Source organism: Ahaetulla prasina, chromosome 2, assembly GCF_028640845.1.
Source record: "Ahaetulla prasina isolate Xishuangbanna chromosome 2, ASM2864084v1, whole genome shotgun sequence".
Classification (NCBI taxonomy): domain Eukaryota; kingdom Metazoa; phylum Chordata; class Lepidosauria; order Squamata; family Colubridae; genus Ahaetulla; species Ahaetulla prasina.
In genome coordinates this window covers 150961466-150981576 of record NC_080540.1, presented here as the reverse complement: position 1 = coordinate 150981576, position 20111 = coordinate 150961466, and the positions used below count along the sequence as shown (strand labels likewise).

Here is a 20111-nt window from a genome sequence, read left to right as displayed (position 1 = left end):
AATCAGTGTACAATTTCATTTTGTTTTTACATGGGCGGGTAAAAATGTGAGTGGGTTTTTAAAGGGAGAACTATCTCCTGTTTCTTGCCTCTTTCCATATATAGTCTTAAGCCTCTGGGGACTCTTCCCTCAGTTCACTCCTCTGCCTTCCAATGACATAATTCTCCATCTTGTTGGGAGGTAGAGTTGAAACCACTGACTCCTTCAACGTCCCTCATCCAGGCTTCGTTGTTCTCCAGATGTATAAGACCTCAATTTCCAGCCACTATGTCATAGAATTTTATCCATGTGTATCTTAATTTCTCTTGGTCCCACCAGGGTCCCTTCAGTGTTCTGCAGTGGGAGGTCTTCTCATGAGGTGAAGGAAATCATTATAACTTATCCTGGGAAATATCTTCACAATGATACTGTGTAAACTGATCTACTTCATCTTGGAAGACATGACTGTTTTATTGAGTAGGCATTTGAGGACGAATAGAATAGAATAGAATAGAATAGAATAGAATTTTGTATTAGCCAAGTGTGAATGGACACACAAGGAATTTGTTTTGGTGCATATGCTCTCAGTGTACATAAAAGAAAAAAAATACCTTCATCAAGGTACAACATTTACAACACAAATGATGGTCATAGGGTACAATTTAACCCTTAATGATAGCAACAAAAAGTTACAGTCATACAGTCATAAGTGGAAAGAGAATGGGGATGGAAACGATGAGAAGATTAATAGTAGTGTAGATTTAGTAAATAGTTTGACAGTGTTGAGGGAATTATTTGTTTAGCAGAGTGATGACCTTCGGGAAAAAACTGTTCTTGTGTCTAGTTGTTCTGGTGTGCAGTGCTCTATAGCGTTGTTTTGATGGTAGGAATTGAAACAGTTTATGTCCAGGATGTGAGGGATCTGTAAATATTTTCATGGCCCTCTTCTTGATTCATGCAGTATACAGGTCCTCAATGGAAGGCAGGTTGGTAGCAATTATTTTTTCTGCAGTTCTAATTATCCTCTGAAGTCTGTGACTTTCTTGTTGGGTTGCAGAACCAAACCAGACAGTTATAGAGGTGCAAATGACAGACTCAATAATTCCTCTGTAGAACTGGATCAGTAGCTCCTTGGGCAGTTTGAGCTTGCTGAGTTGGCGCAGAAAGAACAGTCTTTGTTGTCCTTTTTTGATGATGTTTTTGATGTTAACTGTCCATTTTAGATCTTGCGATATGATAGAACCTAGAAATTTGAAGGTTTCTACTGTTGATACTGTGTTGTCAAGTATTGTGAGAGGTGGAAGTATGGAAGGGTTTCTCCTAAAGTCTACCACCATTTCTACAGTTTTGAGTGTGTTCAGTTCCAGTTTATTTCAGTCGCACCACAAGGCTGGTCGTTCGACCTCACGTCTATATGCGGATTTGTCATTGTCTCGAATGAGACCAATGATTGTTATGTCATCTGCGAACTTCAGTAGCTTAACAGATGGATCGTTGGAGATGCAGTCATTGGTATACAGAGAGAAGAGAAGTGGGGAGAACACACAGCCTTGTGGGGCCCCTGTGCTAATTGTACAGATGTCTGATGTGATCCTGCTTAGCTTCACCTGCTGCTTCCTGTTTGTTAGGAAGATTGTGATTCGCTTACACGTCTGTTCAGGTACTTGTAGCTGGTTTAGCTTAGTTAGAAGAGTGTCTGGAATGATGGTATTGAATGCTGAACTAAAGTCTACAAAAAGGACCTTTACATAGGTCTTTGGAGATGCAAGATGTTGTAAGATGTAGTGCAGAGCCATATTAACAGCATCATCTGTTGATCTATTTGCTTGGTATGCAAATTGCAAGGTGATCCGTGATGATTTTCAAGTAGGAAAGCACTAGCCTTTCAAAGGCTTTCGTGACTACAGATGTTAAAGCAACTGGTCTGTAGTCATTCAGTTCCTTGATAGTGGGCTTCTTCGGCACTGGGATGATGGTAGAGCGTTTGAAGCAAGAAGGAACATAGCACATCTCTAGTGATTTATTGAAGATATGGGTGAAGATGGGGGCCAATTGGTCAGCACAGACTTTTAAGCAAGAAGGAGTTATCTTGTCTGGGCCTGGAGCTTTTCCTGGCTTTTGTCTGTGAAATAGGTCCTACACTGCCTTTTCTGTGATCACTAGAGGTTGTGAACCCAATGGGATGGGGTCAGTTGTAGGAGGCTTGGCTGTTATTGGTGTGTCTGAGATGGGGGTTGTGGAGATAGGTGGCTGTAGTTTCCTTTCAAACCTGCAGTAAAAATCAAATTTAAGGTTGTTTTACAGATGTATCTGTGTGTGTGTGTATACACATACATACACATACACATTTTTAGCATCGTATGTATAAACGGGCCCAATCATTAAAGATAAAGTCCAAAACATGGATACATTTGGCCGTACCTATAAATAAAACCAAGAATTCCTACCAGGTCCGGGCAATGATCATATAGTGACTCTAAATAATTGGATTCAGGGTTGGATAAAGCCAATAGCCTATTGAAATAACTGCAGAAGATTGTCTTAAGACAGGGGTGTCAAACTGAAGGGTTGGGAGCCAGATCCGGCCCGCAGGATGCTTAGATCTGGTTCGTGGGGCCGCCCTGGAAACAGCGAAAGACTGACCTGTGGTGCCTCTGCCAGTGAAAACACAGCTTGGGAGGGCCGTACGTGAGCCCTCCTGAGCTCCATTTTCGCTGGCAGGAGGTTGCAGGAGGCCGTTGCACCCAAAAATGGAGCTCAGGAGCCTGTTTTCCCTGGCAGAGAGCTCGGGCCACCACAGGCTCCCCTGACCTGAATAACGTCGAGCTGGCCATACCCACCCTGGCCACGCCCACTGTGGCACCCCGAGGTCAAACACAACCCTGATGCGGCCCTCAATGAAATCGAGTTTGATGAAATTGTGACAGAGCCTCATCTGCTGAGCATCCAATTGATTGTGTATTCATTTTCAGGGGGTGGACCAGCCTTCTGTTCAGCTGAATTTATCTGCTTAATTAAGATAGAATTAGAATCAAAAGTGAGCATGAATAGCCGCTTCAGAGAGCTGTAATGTGGAATCAAATATTTTGCCTTAACTTTAGGAAGAAATCCTGCTGATCCTACCCTGCAGCCTTTCTGGTCTGCTGACCATCTCTTGTAGTTGGGTGTTGTTGTCACAGCTGCACAGTGTGCTGATGCAGAGTTATTCTGCTGCTCTTTTCTGCGAGGCATGTGATCTTTTTCACACTGTCCTCCTTTGACCCACCTTGAACTGAAGAGAATTTAAGCATCCTAGATTGAGGCACAAGAACAGATCCTACAGAAGGTTCAGTAGGCATGTTTGTATCATTGTGAGCTGGAGAGGGACTTAATTTGGCCATGCGCGTTTAGTGGGTTGAGCTGTAGCACCGTACGGAGATTAATAGCCGGTAGGCAATTTTATTGTTAAAGCCATGTTCCTGTCCCTGGTAGAGAAATTATCACAATGCAACACAGTACTTAATAGAAAGGTCAGAAAAAAGATCAATAGAAATATCTCTCATTCACAGGTGGAAGGGTGAGCCTGCTTGTCGCTTATACGCACACATTACACACACAAGCAAACACAAACCCCAGCTATGTAAGTGAGGAATGGCAACTTTTTCAAATCCTGTAGCAATGTACATCAACATGGGCTGTAGTTCAGTGCGAGTTTACGTTTGAATTCACAGGTTTGGTTTTGAAATATATGAAATGGTGTAATAGATGCAACCAGTTTGGCAGGAAGCAAAATGTATCTTCTTGGAAACATCCCACAGTTTTGCTTTTGGTGTCACAACAGTACAAGCGAAAGCATGAGAACAATATAGATTTGGAGTGTTCGTGCTGTGTTTAAATATATTATTCAAAGGGCATCTCGGAATATCACAGCCAAAATTATCCATGTCACTCACACAAGATAGAAGTGCTTCATTTGCATGAAAACTTCCATATTTGTTAGTGGATGGTTATAATATGTAACGCATTTCAAATGTAACTTTATGCAGAATGGTCTGAATACGAGTAGTCCTTGACTTAGAAAAGTTCCTTTAGTGACCATTTGAAGTTACAATGGCACTGAAAAAAGGGACATGACCATTTTTCACACTTACAAACAGTTGGAGCATCCCCACGGTCACATAATCAAAAATTTAGAAGCTTGGCAACTGCGTTGTATTTATGACAGCTGCAGTGTCCCCAGAATCATGTGATCACCTTTTGCGACCTTCTGACAAGCAAAGTCAACGGGGAAGCCTGATTCACTTAACAACTGTGTTACTAGCTTAAGAACTGCAGTGATTCACTTAACAACCGTGGCAAGAAAAATCATAAAATGGGGGGGGGAAATTCAGTTAACAACTGTCTCGCTTAGCACAGAAATTTTGGGCTCAATTGTGGTCGCAAGTCAAGGACTAAAGTTAAAGGTAAAGGTTCCCTCGCACATACATGCTAGTTGCTGACTCTAGGGGGCGGTGCTCATCTCTGTTTCAAAGCCGAAGAGCCAGCGCTGTCCGAAGACGTCTCCGTGGTCATGTGGCCGGCATGATTCAACGCCAAAGGCGCACGGAACGCTGTTACCTTCCCACCAAAGGTGGTCCCTATTTTTTCTACTTGCATTTTTACGTGCTTTCGAAACTGCTAGGTTGGCAGAAGCTGGGACAAGTAATGGGAGCTCACCCCGTTACACAGCAGCACTAGGGATTCGAACCGCCGAGCTGCCGACCTTTCAATCGACAAGCTCAACGTCCTAGCCCCTGAGCCACCACATCCCTTTAGTCAAGGACTACCTGTACAATAAAGCATGATTGACCATCCATTATTATAATAATAATATCCTTGAAGAAAGTCTGAAGGAGTAGGTTGGAGACTGTGCTTGAACCAAGAATTCTTAGTTTCCTGCTCAACCGCCGAGGAGGTTTTTTTGGCATCTGCCACAAATGAGATGTGTAAACAAGGCTAAGCCTATCATCAAATGCCACTTTTCGATTTTACCCTCACTATTATCATCTGTTCAGTTTGCAAAACTAAAACAGCATATGCCCATTTTTCAGCACCTTGGCACCGAGCATCCTGGCCCACAGTGTGAGAAGGAAACTTTCTATTATTGGTACAAGAGATGAATCTTTGGATCTCTCCTTTTTTGTTTAAAAACAAAAAAACAAAAATGGGGGAGAACTTCTCCCCAGGGCTTTTCGGGCCTCTCTGCCAGCAACACTGGCACTGTTGCATTGCTTGCTAGAAGGAATTAGACAAGACACAACTTCCATGGAATCAACAACTTTTGTGCCCTCCAAAAAACAACTTTCCCTAGTCTGCACTTTTCTCCTGTAATGTCCTGTTATTTTGGAAAGCAATGCATAGTGTACTGCAACGAACGATTCGAGAGACTCACATTTGAGATGATTTTTGTCTGTTTTGAGCACAAACCCCAGCTGACAAAGAACAACGCTTGTAAGGGTCAGAGATGTGTCGCTGGTGCAGCATATGGAAGCGAGATGAGCAGATGAGCATATGGATGGGGAAAGAGCTGTGCAAATGGATCCCAACTTTCCTTATGTAATCTTAATTTTCAGGGCTCAGTGCACCAACAGTCAATCTGACCGATCAGCCGTTCAAGAGAGAGAACAGGTGCTGGTCTGGCATTCCTGCGTCCAGCTTCTCTAACTCAAGGATTACTTGAAGCAGCATGGAGACGTTATAAAAACATTCATTTTAATAAAATAAGGGGAGAACTCTTAACTTTCTCTTCAGCCTTATCGGCCACTTTGGATCTGCTGCTGGCCGGCTGGCAACAGTATATTGGTGCTAGTGCAATGAGCCAATATTTTACGTAGACGGGTTGGGTGAATGTGGACAATAGTTTCAAAGAGGAGATCTATGCTATTTTCATGACCTGCTCCTTTTTGTAAAGTGATGAATATGTCACCCGATGATGATGATGATGATGATTATTATTATTATTAATTAGATTTTTATACCGCCCTTTTCCCGAAGGACTCAGGGCGGTTCACAGCCATAATAAAAGATAGACAATATACAAATAAAACAAAGATTAAAAAACTCATTATATAATTGGCTAAAATTTAAAACAATATACCATTAAAACTAAACCCTCTAAAACATATAAAATTATAAAATTTAAAATTACGAAGCCAGTCCCGCGCTAATAAACAAATAGGTCTTCAGCTCGCGGCGGAAGGTCCGAAGGTCAGGCAGTTGACGTAATCCAGTGGGAAGTTCGTTCCAGAGGGTAGGAGCCCCCACTGAGAAGGACCTTCCCCTGGGGGCCACCAGCCGACATTGCTTGGTGGACGGCACCCTGAGAAGCCCCTCTCTGTGTGAGTGTATGGGTCGGTGGGAGGTGTTGGGTAGCAGAAGGTGGTCCCGTAAGTACCCTGGCCCTAAGCCATGGAGCACTTTAAAGGTAGTAACCAACACCTTGAAGTGCACCCGAGAAACCACAGGGAGCCAGTGCAGTCTGCACAGGAGTGGTGTTACATGGGAGCCACGTGTGGCTCCCTCCTTCACCCGCGCAGCCGCATTCTGAACTAACTGCAGCCTCCGGGTCCTCTTCAAGGGGAGCCCCATGTAGAGAGCATTGCAATAATCCAGGCGGGAGGTAACAAGAGCATGAGTGACCGTGCATAGGGCATCAAGGGCATCAAGGAAGGGGCGCAGTGACCGTGCATAGGGCATCAAGGGCATCAAGGAAGGGGCGCAACTGGCGAATCAGGTGAACCTGATGAAAAGCTCTCCTGGAGACGGCCATCAAATGATCTTCAAATGACAGCCGTTCATCCAGGAGAACGCCCAAGTTGTGCACCCTTTCCATTGGGCCAATGATTCGTCCCCAACAGTCAGCTGCAACTGCAGCTGCCTGTACCGGGGTGCCGGCATCCACAGCCACTCTGTCTTGGAGGGATTGCGCTTGAGCCTGTTTCTCCCCATCCAGACCCGTATGGCTTCCAGACACCGGGACAGCACTTCGATAGCTTCGTTGGGGTGGCCTGGGGTGGAAAAGTACAGCTGCGTATCGTCAGCGTACAGTTGGTACCTCACCCCAAAACCACTGATGATCTCACCCAGCGGCTTCATATAGATGTTGAATAGGAGAGGCGAGAGAATCGACCCCTGCGGCACCCCACAAGTGAGGTGCCTCGCGGTCGATCTCAGCCCCCCTGTCAACACCGTCTGCGACCGGTCAGAGAGATAGGAGGAGAACCACCGATAAACGGTGCCTCCCACTCCCAAACTCTCCAACCGTTGCAGCAAGATACCATGGTTGATGGTATCAAAAGCCACTGAGAGATCTAATAGGACCAGGGCAGAGGAACAACCCCTGTCCCTGGCCCTCCAGAGATCATCCACCAACACGACCAAAGCCATCTCCGTGCTATATCCGGGTCGGAAGCCAGACTGGAACGGGTCTAGATAGACAACTTCATCCAGGTATTGGGGAAGCTGACACGCCACCACACTCTCAACAACCTTTGCCACAAAGCGCAGGTTGGAGACCGGACGATAATTTCCCAAAACAGCTAGGTCCAGGGAAGGCTTCTTGAGGAGGGAAGGCTTCAAGGCGGCAGGGAAAACCCCTTCCAACAGAGAAGCATTGATAATCCCCCAGAGCCAGCCTCATGTCACCTCCTGTGCGGCCAGCACCAACCAGGAGGGGCACGGGTCCAGTAAACATGTGGTGGCATGTAACCTCCCCAACAACCTGTCCACGTCCTCGAGAGCCACAGGGTCAAATTCATCCCAAACAATCTCGACAAGACGAGTCTCCGCCTTCTCATCTGGATCATCCCAATTTTGATCCAGACCATCCCGAAGCTGAACGATTTTATCATATAGATAACCACTAAACTCCTCGGCCTGTCCCTATAAGGGGTCATCCCGCACCTCCTGATGAAGGAGAGAGCGGGTCACCCGAAACAGGGCGGCCGGGCAGTTATCTGCCGACGCAATGAGGGAGGAAGCGTAGGAACGCTTCGCTTCCCTCAGTGCCACTAGGTAAGTCTTAGAATAAGACTTAACTAGTGTCCGGTCAGCTTCGGAGCGGCTGGATCTCCAGGTACTCTCTAGGCGTCTTCTCCGGCGTTTCATCTCCCTCAGCTCCTCGGAGAACCAAGGGGCTGGTTGAGATCTACGCCGGGTCAGAGGCCGCAAAGGCACGACCCGGTCTAAAGCCCCAGCTGCGGCCTGTTCCCAGGCCGCAACTAGTTCTTCAGCCGTGCCGTGGGCCAGATCCTCAGGGAACAGCCCAAGCTCCGTCAGGAACCTCTCCGGGTCCATCAGGCGCCTGGGACGGAACCACCGTACTGGTTCCGTCTCCCTGCGGTGGTGGGTAGCGGTCCAAAAGTCCAAGTGAAGGAGACAATGATCTGACCATGACAAAGGCTCTGTTACTAAATCTCCTAACTCCAGATCATTTAACCACTGTCCAGAGATATAAATCAGGTCCAGCGTGCCTCCCCCAATGTACGTAAGGCCATCAGCTATTTGTATCAGGTCCAAGGCCGTCATGGAGGCCTGGAACTCCCGAGCTGCCGTTGAAGACAAGCTGGTCGATGGCAAGTTGAAATCCCCCATGACCATAAGTCTGGGGGTCTCAACCACCACTCCGGCAAGTACCTCCAACAGCTCAGGCAGGGCTGTAGTCACGCAGCAAGGAGCCAGGTACGTGATCAACAAGCCCATCTGACCTCTATGGCCCCACCTCACAAAGAGGGATTCACAACCGGCTATCTGAGGCACAGTGGACTCCCTCGGCTGTAGACTTTCCCTAATAACAACCGCCACCCCCCCACCCCTACCTTGGGCCCTCGGTTGATGGAATGCTCGGAAACCCGGAGGGCACAGCTCAACAAGGGGGACACCCCCTTCCGTGCCCAACCAGGTCTCCGTAATGCCCAAAAGGTCCGCGGACTCCCCCTGAATAAGATCACAAATCAGGGGGGCTTTGTTAACTACAGACCGTACATTGCATAACATCAACTGGAGGCCCAAGCTCTGAGGATCCTGGCCGCCCGGGAAATGGGTGAAGTCTGAGGGGCCGGAGCACGCGATCGCTTTTAAACAGCAAGCACGTGCTCCCAAAGATCGATGCGGCCCCCCGCTTCCACCATACCTGCCTCTCCCACTTACCATACAGATGGAACGACCCTCTAAACCAGGAACATACCCCTCCCCCCCTGCCTTCAGACCCGATAAAGTAACGCCGCGAGCAAGCGCGGTAACTGGACCCCTCCCCGACGAGTTACCCCCCACACCCGTCCTATCCCTCCCCCCCTTTAAAAAATTGTTTTCTAAAAAACCCCAAAGATTCTTCCTCGACGCATGCCACCTCTCTGGGTCCCAAAATCCGTCAATAAGGCTGGCCCTCGGTAATGTGGAGGGCCATTCCTGCGAGGCGGGGGTACCTCGCAGGCGCAAGAATTCATGTGGCAAGTAACGCATGGCATCGGCCGACAGCTGATTTCGTCCCCTTTATCAGCTGAGATGTTATGCTAAGATGTTTTTCCGGGGTCCGGTACCAGATGGAAAGAGTAGAACAAGCAGTCCTTCATGGTTAGATGTAGAGTCCATGATATTAATCCTGGTGGATTAACAGACAAAAGATCGTAAACCGTCTTAACCCAACCAGGACAAAGAAACACGACTGCTCTGTTCCATAACCCGAGTCCCCTCAAGGAAGTAGATGGTGCTTCCGTCGCCTCCTTCACTGTCCGTCATTGTCCCCCATATAAAAGGAGGACACGTCGAACAGAGACAACAATGCCTCCGGTGTTCCTCTCGTCTCCGGCTCCGTCCTCCACGGGTATCTGGAAATGCCATCCAAGGGGCCATCTTCCTCACCTCCCGCGCCCCTCCTGGCAGAACCAGGCAACATCCCAAAGGATCCGGCCGTCGAAGATGCCGCAGTTGCAGTCTTGCAGCTAGAGGAACAAAACGGAAACGTCGATCCGGCCGGACCACCATCAGCCTCCTACGGCTCATCCTGTCCGCTATCCTTCGTCGCTCACCCCTCCTCCAGCACCGTGCGCGGCAGCCGTGGGTACCAAGAGGCCTAGGCCTCATCCAACGGCCGCCGGGCAGATGTTCCACTGGGCCGGAGAATGCCGTCTGTGGGGGAGATGTTCCAGCAGTCCAGGGAGGAGGTCAGGGGGCGGGGGTAGATGGGTATCCACGGTATCAGCTGGGAAATACACCGCCCTACCCCCACGCCTCCACATGGTCGTCAAGTCCACCGCTCACCCCCACACTCAATGGGGGAGATGGTCAATGAGTTGGGAGCTAGAAGACCAGGAGGCGTAGTCCAGGGGCACAATCAGGGCGCCGATGAATGGGCGCCGTCCTCAGCTGGGGACACACAGCCCCCTCCCCACATCTCCACATGGCCGCCTCCACATGGCCACCAAGCCTCAACCGCCAACGGGGGAGATGTTGCAGCGAAACGGGCCAAGAAGCCGAGAAACGCAGGCCGGGCGTAGCGGCATAGATGGCACACGCCCCCCCCACACCTCCACATGGCCGTCGACCCCCACCGCTCACCCTGCAATCATCAGGGAGGTGATAAAAGAGCTGGGGGCCAGGGGCCGTGAGGCTCAATCTGGGGGTTGCAGTCCGATGGATGCAGTCAGTGGCGCTGAAAACAAACGCCGCTAACCGCCAAACAGCTGAAAAACAGCTGAGGACAGGCCGCCCTCCCACGCACCTCCGCAAGGCCGCCATCTTCGCCCGCCCCGTCTCCGGCTTCTCCGACTTCAGGCACAGCAACCGCAGGTCCGAAAAGGTCCTCGGACCACACCCGCGGTCGCTGGGATGTTAATTCACCGGACCGGGGGGCGCAAGCGGCAAAAGAAGCAGCAGGATGCCGCCATCAGCCAGGGATACCTGATACTTTAGCATGCCCCTGACTTCCAGGGATTGGTCTATATTGGGAAGTTATCAGCCAATATTCAGAATTAGGATTTGAAGTCATCCCAGGCTGGGTCTGTACATATTCTTGGGCGTTCTCAATCCTTATTCAAGCTTTAGTAAATCTTGCTTACTTCCATATGTGAGTATGAATGGTGCCATGCTGAGTTATCACACCCAAAGCCTCACACTCACAAGAGGAATCTTTTTCTGGGCATCCAAGAGGTGGCACGTATGTGACATCCTCATGGCCACTACGGATAGTCTTACTTTCTCATATGCTAAAATAGTCTGGATTATTTTATTTGTGTTATATTCCATCTTCAGCAGCTTGAAGTAGTGTGAACAGCACCCCCTCTTTTATTTCACCACAGTAGCTACCCTGTGAGGTAGACTGGACTGAGAGGGAATTCCCAACCAAAACTCAGCCAGGGAACTTCCCTGGCTAAGGATGGCCCTGGACTTGGGTCTCCCTGCTCCAGTGGTGGGTTTCAAATTTTTTTACTACCAGTTCTGTGGATGTGGCTTGGTGGGCATGGCAGGGGAAGGATACTGTAAAATCTCCATTTCTATCCCACTCCAGGAAAAGGTTACTGCAAAATCTCCATTTCCTCCCGATCAGCTAGGACTTGGGAGGCAGAGAATAGATGGGTCAGGGCCAGTCAGAATTTTTACTACCGGTTCTCCGAACTACTCAAAATTTCCAATACCGGTTCTCCAGAACGGGTCAGAACCTGCTGAAACCTACCTCTGCCCTGCTCCCATTCCAATATTTTAATTGCTAATGGGTCTTAAGTGAAAACCGTGGTGGCTCAAGGCTATAAGAAGCCTGTTATTAAAACCAGCTGCCTGCAATTACTGCAGGTTCAAGCCCCACCAGGTCCAAGGTTGACTCAGCCTTCCATCCTTTATAAGGTAGGTAAAATGAGGACCCAGATTGTTGGGGGGGCAATAAGTTGACTTTGTAAATATACAAATAGAATGAGACTATTGCCTTACACACTGTAAGCCACCCTGAGTCTTCGGAGAAGGGCGGGATATAAATGTAAACAAAAAAACAAAACAAAACAGGAGAGATAAACTGTATTCAGTTCTTGAGTCTATTCTTAGTTGGAGACTTGTATAAACCTAAGCTTCTCATTATGTCTCAGACTTAAATTTTCTAAAAGGCTGTTCTGTGATATAAACACTAGTATCTACCAAATAACTGTACCAATATTAGAATATATGTATGTATGTATGTATGTATGTAGGTCGGTCTTTGGTTGTTCGGGTTTTCTCCCGTGTAAAACTGGAAGTGTCTTGGCGACGTTTTGACGAAGTCTCATTCGTCATCTTCAGGCTTCAGGTTCGTGCTTCTGGGAGCAATGTGTGATCGCAGCTGTTTCTTCCTTTTAACTTCCTTTTAACTTCCTTTTAACAGCTGCGATCATCACATTGCTCCCAGAAGCACGAAACTGAAGCCTGAAGATGATGAATGAGACTTCGTCCACTTCCAATTTTACACGGGAGAAAACCCGAACAACCAAAGACCTACATACAAACACCCGTGAAAAACTCAGAAAATATATATATAAAAGTTGATATTGTTCTTAGTAACTTTACACCTCGGGTCAAAGACAGAATGACCTAATGCTAATTGCTAGAGAACAGTAATGGAAAAGGGCGGTTGCTCTCCTGTCCATGTGTCTGTCCTTCCTAAGTTGGCCTACTTGGCCACGCTGTGCCAGAATATTGGCTCTTCTTATGTTCTCAGATAGTCCTGTGAACATGGTTTTGAGAGCATCCAATATTAGAATATTAGAGAGAAGACAAAGAATATTACAAACTGACCAGGGCTTGCTTTCCAGAATAGGGGTGTAAGCACCAGCTTACTTAGAGGACAAGAAAGTGGGAATGTGACCGATTATACTCTGTAGGGGTTAAGGTGGTTAACTGAGCAATATTATTACTTTATGGTTTCAAAACATCGTTTGTGGAGTCCTTGGTCTCTCTGAGAGACCTTGGTTATTGCCTTGCAGATATTTCATTTCCCACCCTTCAGTGCTAGAAGGGAGTGGGGTTTGCTCTCTGTTCTGTTCATATACACCAGGTTGCCCTGTCCACTGTAGGATATAGTAATGCTGTATTACCGAAGTAAGGAACATAATCAGTGTTAGAAAGGAATGGGGGTTTCATTCCTTTCTAACACTGATTATATTACCTAGTTGGGTCATGAGATGTCTGCAAGAAAACCACCAAGCTCAGAGAGCACCAAGAACCCCACAGTTCAACCCCGAGCTGCAAATATTTTCTTCTATTGATAAAGCTTCAATTGTTGTTTTTGGGGTTTTTTTGTTTCTTCAGGTCAGATCTTGCCTACAAACCGAAGCACGCCAAGTCCCATTGATCCCGACAGCATTCAGGTTCAAGTTGGGTATGAACCAGATCCTGCCGATCTTGCTCTTTCTAGCATTCCTGGTCAGGAAATATTTGACCCTCGCAAGCGCAAGTTCTCGGAGGAGGAGCTCAAGCCCCAGCCGATGATTAAGAAAGCTCGCAAAGTCTTCATTCCCGAAGATCTGAAGGTAACTTGGGACTGGTGTCTAGGGCTGTGCTGAGGGAAAAAGTAAATGGGAGCATGCATAGGTAGAGAGGCCACATGCATTGATAACTGTCTTAAAGAAACCGTGTCTTTTTCTGGCCTCTCTCCCATGCTTGTGATAGAAACAGGAAGGACAGCAATTTGATGTGGTACAGTTACAGTTACATGTGGTGCAGGAATAAACAAATATCGTATTATGAGAACCAGTGAAAGAGAGCTCTCCAACTGAATCTCCAAGAATGGGTTCAGCTGGAGTTGACAATCCTAGATATCTAACCTAAGGAAAATTGCAGAGGTCTTTTTCCTGTTTTCATTTTAATTTTTGCACCCTTCCTTTTAGTGAACAAGGTTGGATCACCTTAAATTCAAGATTTGTCTTCCTTTCAGGGAAATGTGTTGTGCTTTTTACCTTTAAGGGGGACGCGGTGGCTCAGTGGCTAAGATGCTGAGCTTGTGGATCGAAAGGTCGGCAGCTCGGTGGTTCGAATCCCTAGTGCTGCCGTGTAACGGGGTGAGCTCCTGTTACTTGTCCCAGCTTCTGCCAACCTAGCAGTTCGAAAGCACGTAAAAAATGCAAATAGAAAAATAGGGACCACATTTGGTGGGAAGGTAACAGCTTTCCGTGTGCCTTTGGCATTGAGTCATGCCAAATGACCATGGAGGCTTCTTCGGACAGCGCTGACTCTTCAGCTTTGAAATGGAGATCAGCATCGCCCCCTAGAGTCGTGAACGACTAGCACATATGTGCGATGGGAACCTTTACCTTTACTTTTTACCTGAAATCAGATGTTGTTCAGTGAGGCTACTTCCAAAGGAATAGCTCTTGAATTGAAATTCTCAATTCTTCTCTGAACTCAGAAAGCTGGACATACGCTGTACCAATTATAAATAGGATAACTATGAAGAATTGCAGATGCGATAAATCTTGCCTCTGAATCCCAGGCTTTTAAAATGCAGAGGCACTGCAGAGATTGTTCGGAAAGATTTGTGACAGAGCTAAAAAGAGCCAACTCAGGTGAGGTGGAGGTGCTAATTCCCTTAAGCAAGTTGATTTATTACAGCATGTACTATTTCCATTATTTTAAAAGAGTCCCTTTAAAAAAAAAAATCCAATCTTGTTTGGTATATAATTCTGTGGTCTTGAAAAAGTTAAGAAACTCTCTGCACATGTGTTTGCATTCAGCAATGAAGTGCAGGAGTCATTATGCTAGCTCCTGTTGATTCCTAGTCATTTCCATCTGATTTACACATTTATATCCAGCTTTATTCTTTTTTTCTCCTCATAGGATATCTTTTAACTCGGGTTTTTAGCCAAGTACTAGGTCCTCCACTTAGGACCTAGTACTTTGCTAAAAACCTGATTTAAAAGATATTCACAGCCAAGATATGATCCACTGACAAATAGGTTTATGGAGCAGGCATGCCATTCTTTGCACAGTTGCTGGGAAGTAAACTCCAGTGAATGTACTGACACTTATTTTTGAGTGCTAAGTAAGATTTAAGTTCAGGTCTTTAAAAGCACCAAAGGAATGTTACTATTTAAATTGGAAGAGTGGAACTTTTATTGTTTAAATTGAGAGAAAAGAGTAAGCGTTCCATCAAAGAAACTGGGGAAGTTTTAACCTCTGCTAAATCTTTTTCCTGATTCTCTTTGATTTTCTTTCACCCGTCTTCTTAACCTGGCATCCTCTTGATGCGCTGGCTCCCATCACCCTGATTAACTTGGGATGCTAGGGTTTATCATTCCACTGGATGCCAGGATCAGGAAGATGCTTCAATGCAGTTGTAAAATTTTATTTATTTATTTTTCACATTTTCAGAGAGGGACTCTGAGCAGTATACAATAAAAGTCTAAAGATTTAAAAGTCTCCTTATCTCCTTGTTATTTTGCTAGATTATGAAGACTCCGGTTGTTTATGTGGTATCTCACCATATATCATCTTTTTAATCTATATAAGTCTGTCTGTCTATTGTCTGTCTGTCTGTCTGTCTGTCTGTCTGTCTGTCTATCTATCTATCTATCTAGCTAGCTAGCTAGCTAGCTAGCTATCTACCTACCTACCTACCTACCACTTAAAAAGAAACATTAAACTACAAACTGTACAAGTAGATAAGTAGTTTGTATCTATTTCTATTTTGGAAGATATCCCAGTCCTGAAATGTTATATTGCACTTGCTTTTCAACACAACAGTGTTTGAGTTGAACACAATAGGATACCTACAATCCTGCTGATGCCTTTTGGGCCTCTATTCCTCTACTGAAATCTAACACCGATTTTCTTTTCCTCTGTGATTAATGAGCAGGATGACAAATACTGGGCAAGACGTAGAAAGAACAACATGGCCGCCAAGCGATCCAGAGATGCCCGGAGGCTGAAGGAAAACCAGATTGCTATCCGTGCCTCGTTCCTTGAGAAGGAGAATACGGCTCTGCGCCAGGAGGTGGCTGACCTACGGAAAGAATTGGGCAAATGCAAGAACGTCCTTGTCAAGTATGAAGCTCGGCATGGTCCTCTCTAGATGGCCTCCTATCCAACCCCCCCCCATCCCATCCACCACCATCCCCCTGTTTCTTTTCTTCCCATCTACTTTTTTTTTTTCAATTTTGTGGTTTTGGCATTTAAATAGATGGGACAGTGTGTTTCCTGTTTGATAGCACCTCACCCAAACTTTTCAGTCATGGGCACTTTAACAGAAAGCAGAAACAGAACCAGTGTAATGCCTGTGTGTATGCGTGCGCACGTGTGCTTGTGCACACCTGTGCAGACATACTTGTGAATAAGTGTGCATGTCTGTCTTGGCTCTTGTGTTTTTATGAAACCCTCTTTGTAGGGTTGGGTTGGCTGAGACTGGCCATACTAAACTTTTTATGGAGTACATACATCTAGATATGTATGTATATATTTTCCAGTGCTGCTTAAACTGTGTTTTTTTGTCTTACCCTATCCCATTCTTTTGATTTAACTTGGGGGGGGGGGGAAAGAAAGAAAGAAAATGAAAGAAAAGCACCCTGGTAACGGGAAAGAACAAGAGAAAAAAAGAAAAAGCCGTTTTTGGTTTAGGCACATCAGGCAGTGTAAACTTACTGATAATAATGCACAATTGATATTCATGCTATACTGCAGAGATACTAATTTATAGATTCGCCTTTTTATTTTGTTTTGGTTTTCATTTGCTGTATGTTTTTACATTTTGGTAAATAAACTAGATCTTCAGATTCATTATGTATTTTATATCCTCCTTGTAGAGAAATAAGGAACAGATAACTTTCCTTTCATTGCTTTAAAATTATAAATAGGCTGCATCCCCTGGGCATAATCAGTAATTCTCTTGTACAGATTAAAATATTTCTCGTGGGCATTGGATGACTTTGGTACCCTAATACTGTAACTTTTTAGTGCTCTTTAAAGATTAAAGACATTAAAGATTTCTTGGTAGTTTGCATAAAAATGATCCCTAACCAGACAAGCAAAAACATATTCATCAGATGTCTGCACAGTATCCATGTATACTGTACGGATAAGGCCAAAGCATATTCTTGCCTTAGGTGAATTAAATTTTTGCTTGTACCAACCCTCCTCCCCCTTTTTTGTGATGTGCAGGGCACAACACTAAATTATACAGGTGTGCAAAACACTTCAGACTCCAACTCTGAAACACTTGTTTCAATCTTATCAAGAGCTGACCAGCTGATAACTTCTGTCTTTCATCTGATTTCTTTTATACTTTGTGACCAGCAAGTGGAAATCTAGAAACTATCAGTTACATTTTCTGGGAATTCAGAGTGTCAATTCAGCTAGCGACCTGCTATGCTCCTTTTGCAAATCTTTCTCCAATCTGCTCAGTCCACAGGGGTCTTGAATTTGGCAATTGGAAGAGCGCTTGTCTGCTTTTGATGGTCAAGCTGCTCTTATGAACAACTCCAGCTCTTTGTGCAGATCCTAGTCCTTGCCCTTAGCCAATCTGTGATTGGCATAACCGGAGGAGTTTGGAGCCATCCACCATTAGGGACAAAGGTCAAGTGATGCTTGCCTTTGGCCCATCACCCACTATTCAAGGAATCCAGTTTTGTTCTTGGCGTGTCTAAGTAATGCTGATTGCCACACTAGGTCAGGATGAAATTGTATACAAAAATCAAGATACCCCTATTTTTTGGATTATAAAACGCACCTGAGTATAAGACGCATCAATATTTCAAAGAGGTAAACAAGAAAAAAAAGTGTTTGCTCTCCCCGGCCCCCAGGAGCACTCTGCAGGCCTCTCAAACCCTCTGTGTGTCCCATTTTTGTGAAAAATGAGACAGTTTTTCGCGAAAACGGGACCTGCAGAGGGTTTGAGAGGACTGAAGAGTTCCCCTGGAGGCTGGGGAGGGCAAATACGCCCCCATTTTTGGCCTCCCAAACCCCCCATGCATCACAATTTTGCCCTCCCTGTCCCCCAGAAGCACTCTGCAGGCCTCCCAAACCCCCTGCAGGCCCCGTTTTCATGAAAACGGGCCTGTTTTTGAAAACGGGACCTGCAGAGGGTTTGAGAGGCCTGAAGAGTTCTCCTGAGGCTGGGAGGCAAAACGCCCCATTTTGGCCTCCCAAACCCCCATGCATCACAATTTTGCCCTCCCTGTCCCCCAGAAGCACTCTGCAGGCCTCCCAAACCCCCTGCAGGCCCCGTTTTCATGAAAAACGGGGCCTGTTTTTGGTGAAAACGGGTTGGACGGGGTTTCAGGAGGCCAAAAATGGCTGTATTCAGTGTATAAGATGCACCAACATTTCCACCGTCTTTTGGGGAGGGGGAGTGCGTCTTATACTCCAAAAAGTATGGTAATTCACTGACCAGAGAACTGGAAACCACATTAAAAAAAAGGCCTACATTACACTATCTTTGGAGTTTGAGCAGACTGCATTTTTTAAATTTCCACTGATGTTCAATTTCTGACAGTCTTATCCCAAAGGTGCTTTTTCCAAAGGCAACTGGACTGTCTTTGTTTTCCATTGAAGACGTTTTCACTTCTCATCCAAGAAGCTTCTTTAGTTCTTCCAAACTGAACAAAACTGAAGAAGCTTCTTGGATGAGAAGCAAAATGTCTCCAAGGGAAAAAAACCAGGGAAGTCCAGTTGCCTTTGGAAAAAGCACCAGCCATGACCTGGATCACGGAGAGTCTCCATTAGACATTCTGAAATTCTTCTTTCTTGTGAAAGGCTTTGAATTCAGCTTTTTAGCCTACTGTGTGCAATATAATTTCTGTAGATTTCCCACCTGCAGGGTTTTTCTTCTTTTCCTTCCCAAATGGCTTGGATTCAATTAAAAGTCACTTTTGCAGGGTTTTTGGGTTTTGTTTGTTTGGTGTTTTTTTTTGCCTTGACATGCTGCTGTGATTGTATGATGAGCTGATTGTTTTCAAAGATTCTCCTGTTATTTTTTTAAGCTATGATTTGTTTCTAAACTTATGCTATATTATATAAAGTATTTTTGGAGGGTGGGAAAGAAATGAATGTAAGAGATGCAGATATATATTGAAGAGCGGCGGTATTGTCATATTGTGGTTAATTCAGTTCTTTTAAATGTTTCCTGAAGACCAAAAGAAATTGATTATTATAAAATGTATAAAATTTATACGGAATCTTTAGAGTGTGCTTTTTTTTCTGTACAGTATTTTTCAAGGACAAATGTTGATTCTGTATTTTGGGAAAAAGAATAAGATGTATATCTATCTTATATAATAAGATATAAACATATTTATATCATATGTTTAAGCAAAGAGAGGGTTTAAAAAAACTAGATTATTTCACTTTAAAGATGACAAGATATCTCTTTATATATTCATGAATATTGAATACTGAAGAAATGCTTTTAGGGCTTTTTTAAAAAAAAATGATATTGTATGCTTGCCACTGGCACAATAACCTAGTTTTGTGTTTTCAGTTAGAGAATGATCCATGGCACTGGGCTCATTCGCTTGCTTCTGGAAGGATCTTATTGGGTGCCATAGAAGGCTCTACCTCCCTCTTTTTCTTAGTTTACCCCACTTTAGCAACTGCCCATGTATGAGAAGAAGTGGCTTTTGCACATCCCCCTTTCCCCGTAAAAGACCATACAGTTCCTGCCAGCTCCATGTTAACCTTCCATGCAAAAGGGTCTGGGGCCTTATAGAGATGGACGGGACTCTAACATGTCTTTTGCGTGTCTGCTGCAGTCTTTCAAATTTCTTCTCAGCAAACATAGCTCAACTATTCTTTTTTTTAAAAAATGCAGTTAATTGATTGGACAAAGGTGACATTTGTCACCAAGTTTCAGGGGTACAAATACATTGGAGATTGGGCAGCATGAATAATAATGCTCATAGAGCTTACATTATATCAATCCTCTTTGCATCTGCATGATGAGGTTTTGCAGGGGTGTCAAACTCGTGGCCCGTGGGCTGGATGCCTCATGCACTGGCCACGCCCACCCCCATTTCAGCCAAGGGGGAAAAGTCACAATACGTCACATGGCGACGATGTGATGACGCAAGTTTGACACCCTTGGCATTTGTATCCATGGTGAGAGTTTTAAAAAAAAAAAAGCACTTACGGTTCTTGCATATAATATACAAATGGATGAAGACTATTGCTTA

General features: G+C 45.3%; 1 protein-coding gene across 3 annotated transcripts in view; it reads left to right on the top strand.

The window, feature by feature from the left end:
- HLF (HLF transcription factor, PAR bZIP family member) overlaps positions 1-17987 on the top strand; it is a 73163-nt gene extending 55176 nt beyond the window's left edge. For 2 of the 3 annotated variants that reach the window (XM_058165708.1, XM_058165709.1), the window contains 2 exons: positions 13264-13484; positions 15803-17987. In XM_058165708.1, the coding sequence (XP_058021691.1) occupies positions 13264-13484; positions 15803-16021 (440 nt within the window). In that variant the 3' untranslated portion in view covers positions 16022-17987. The remainder of the gene's footprint in view (positions 1-13263; positions 13485-15802) is intronic. The other variant, XM_058165710.1, reaches the window with a different exon arrangement.
- Positions 17988-20111: the final 2124 nt, after the last annotated feature.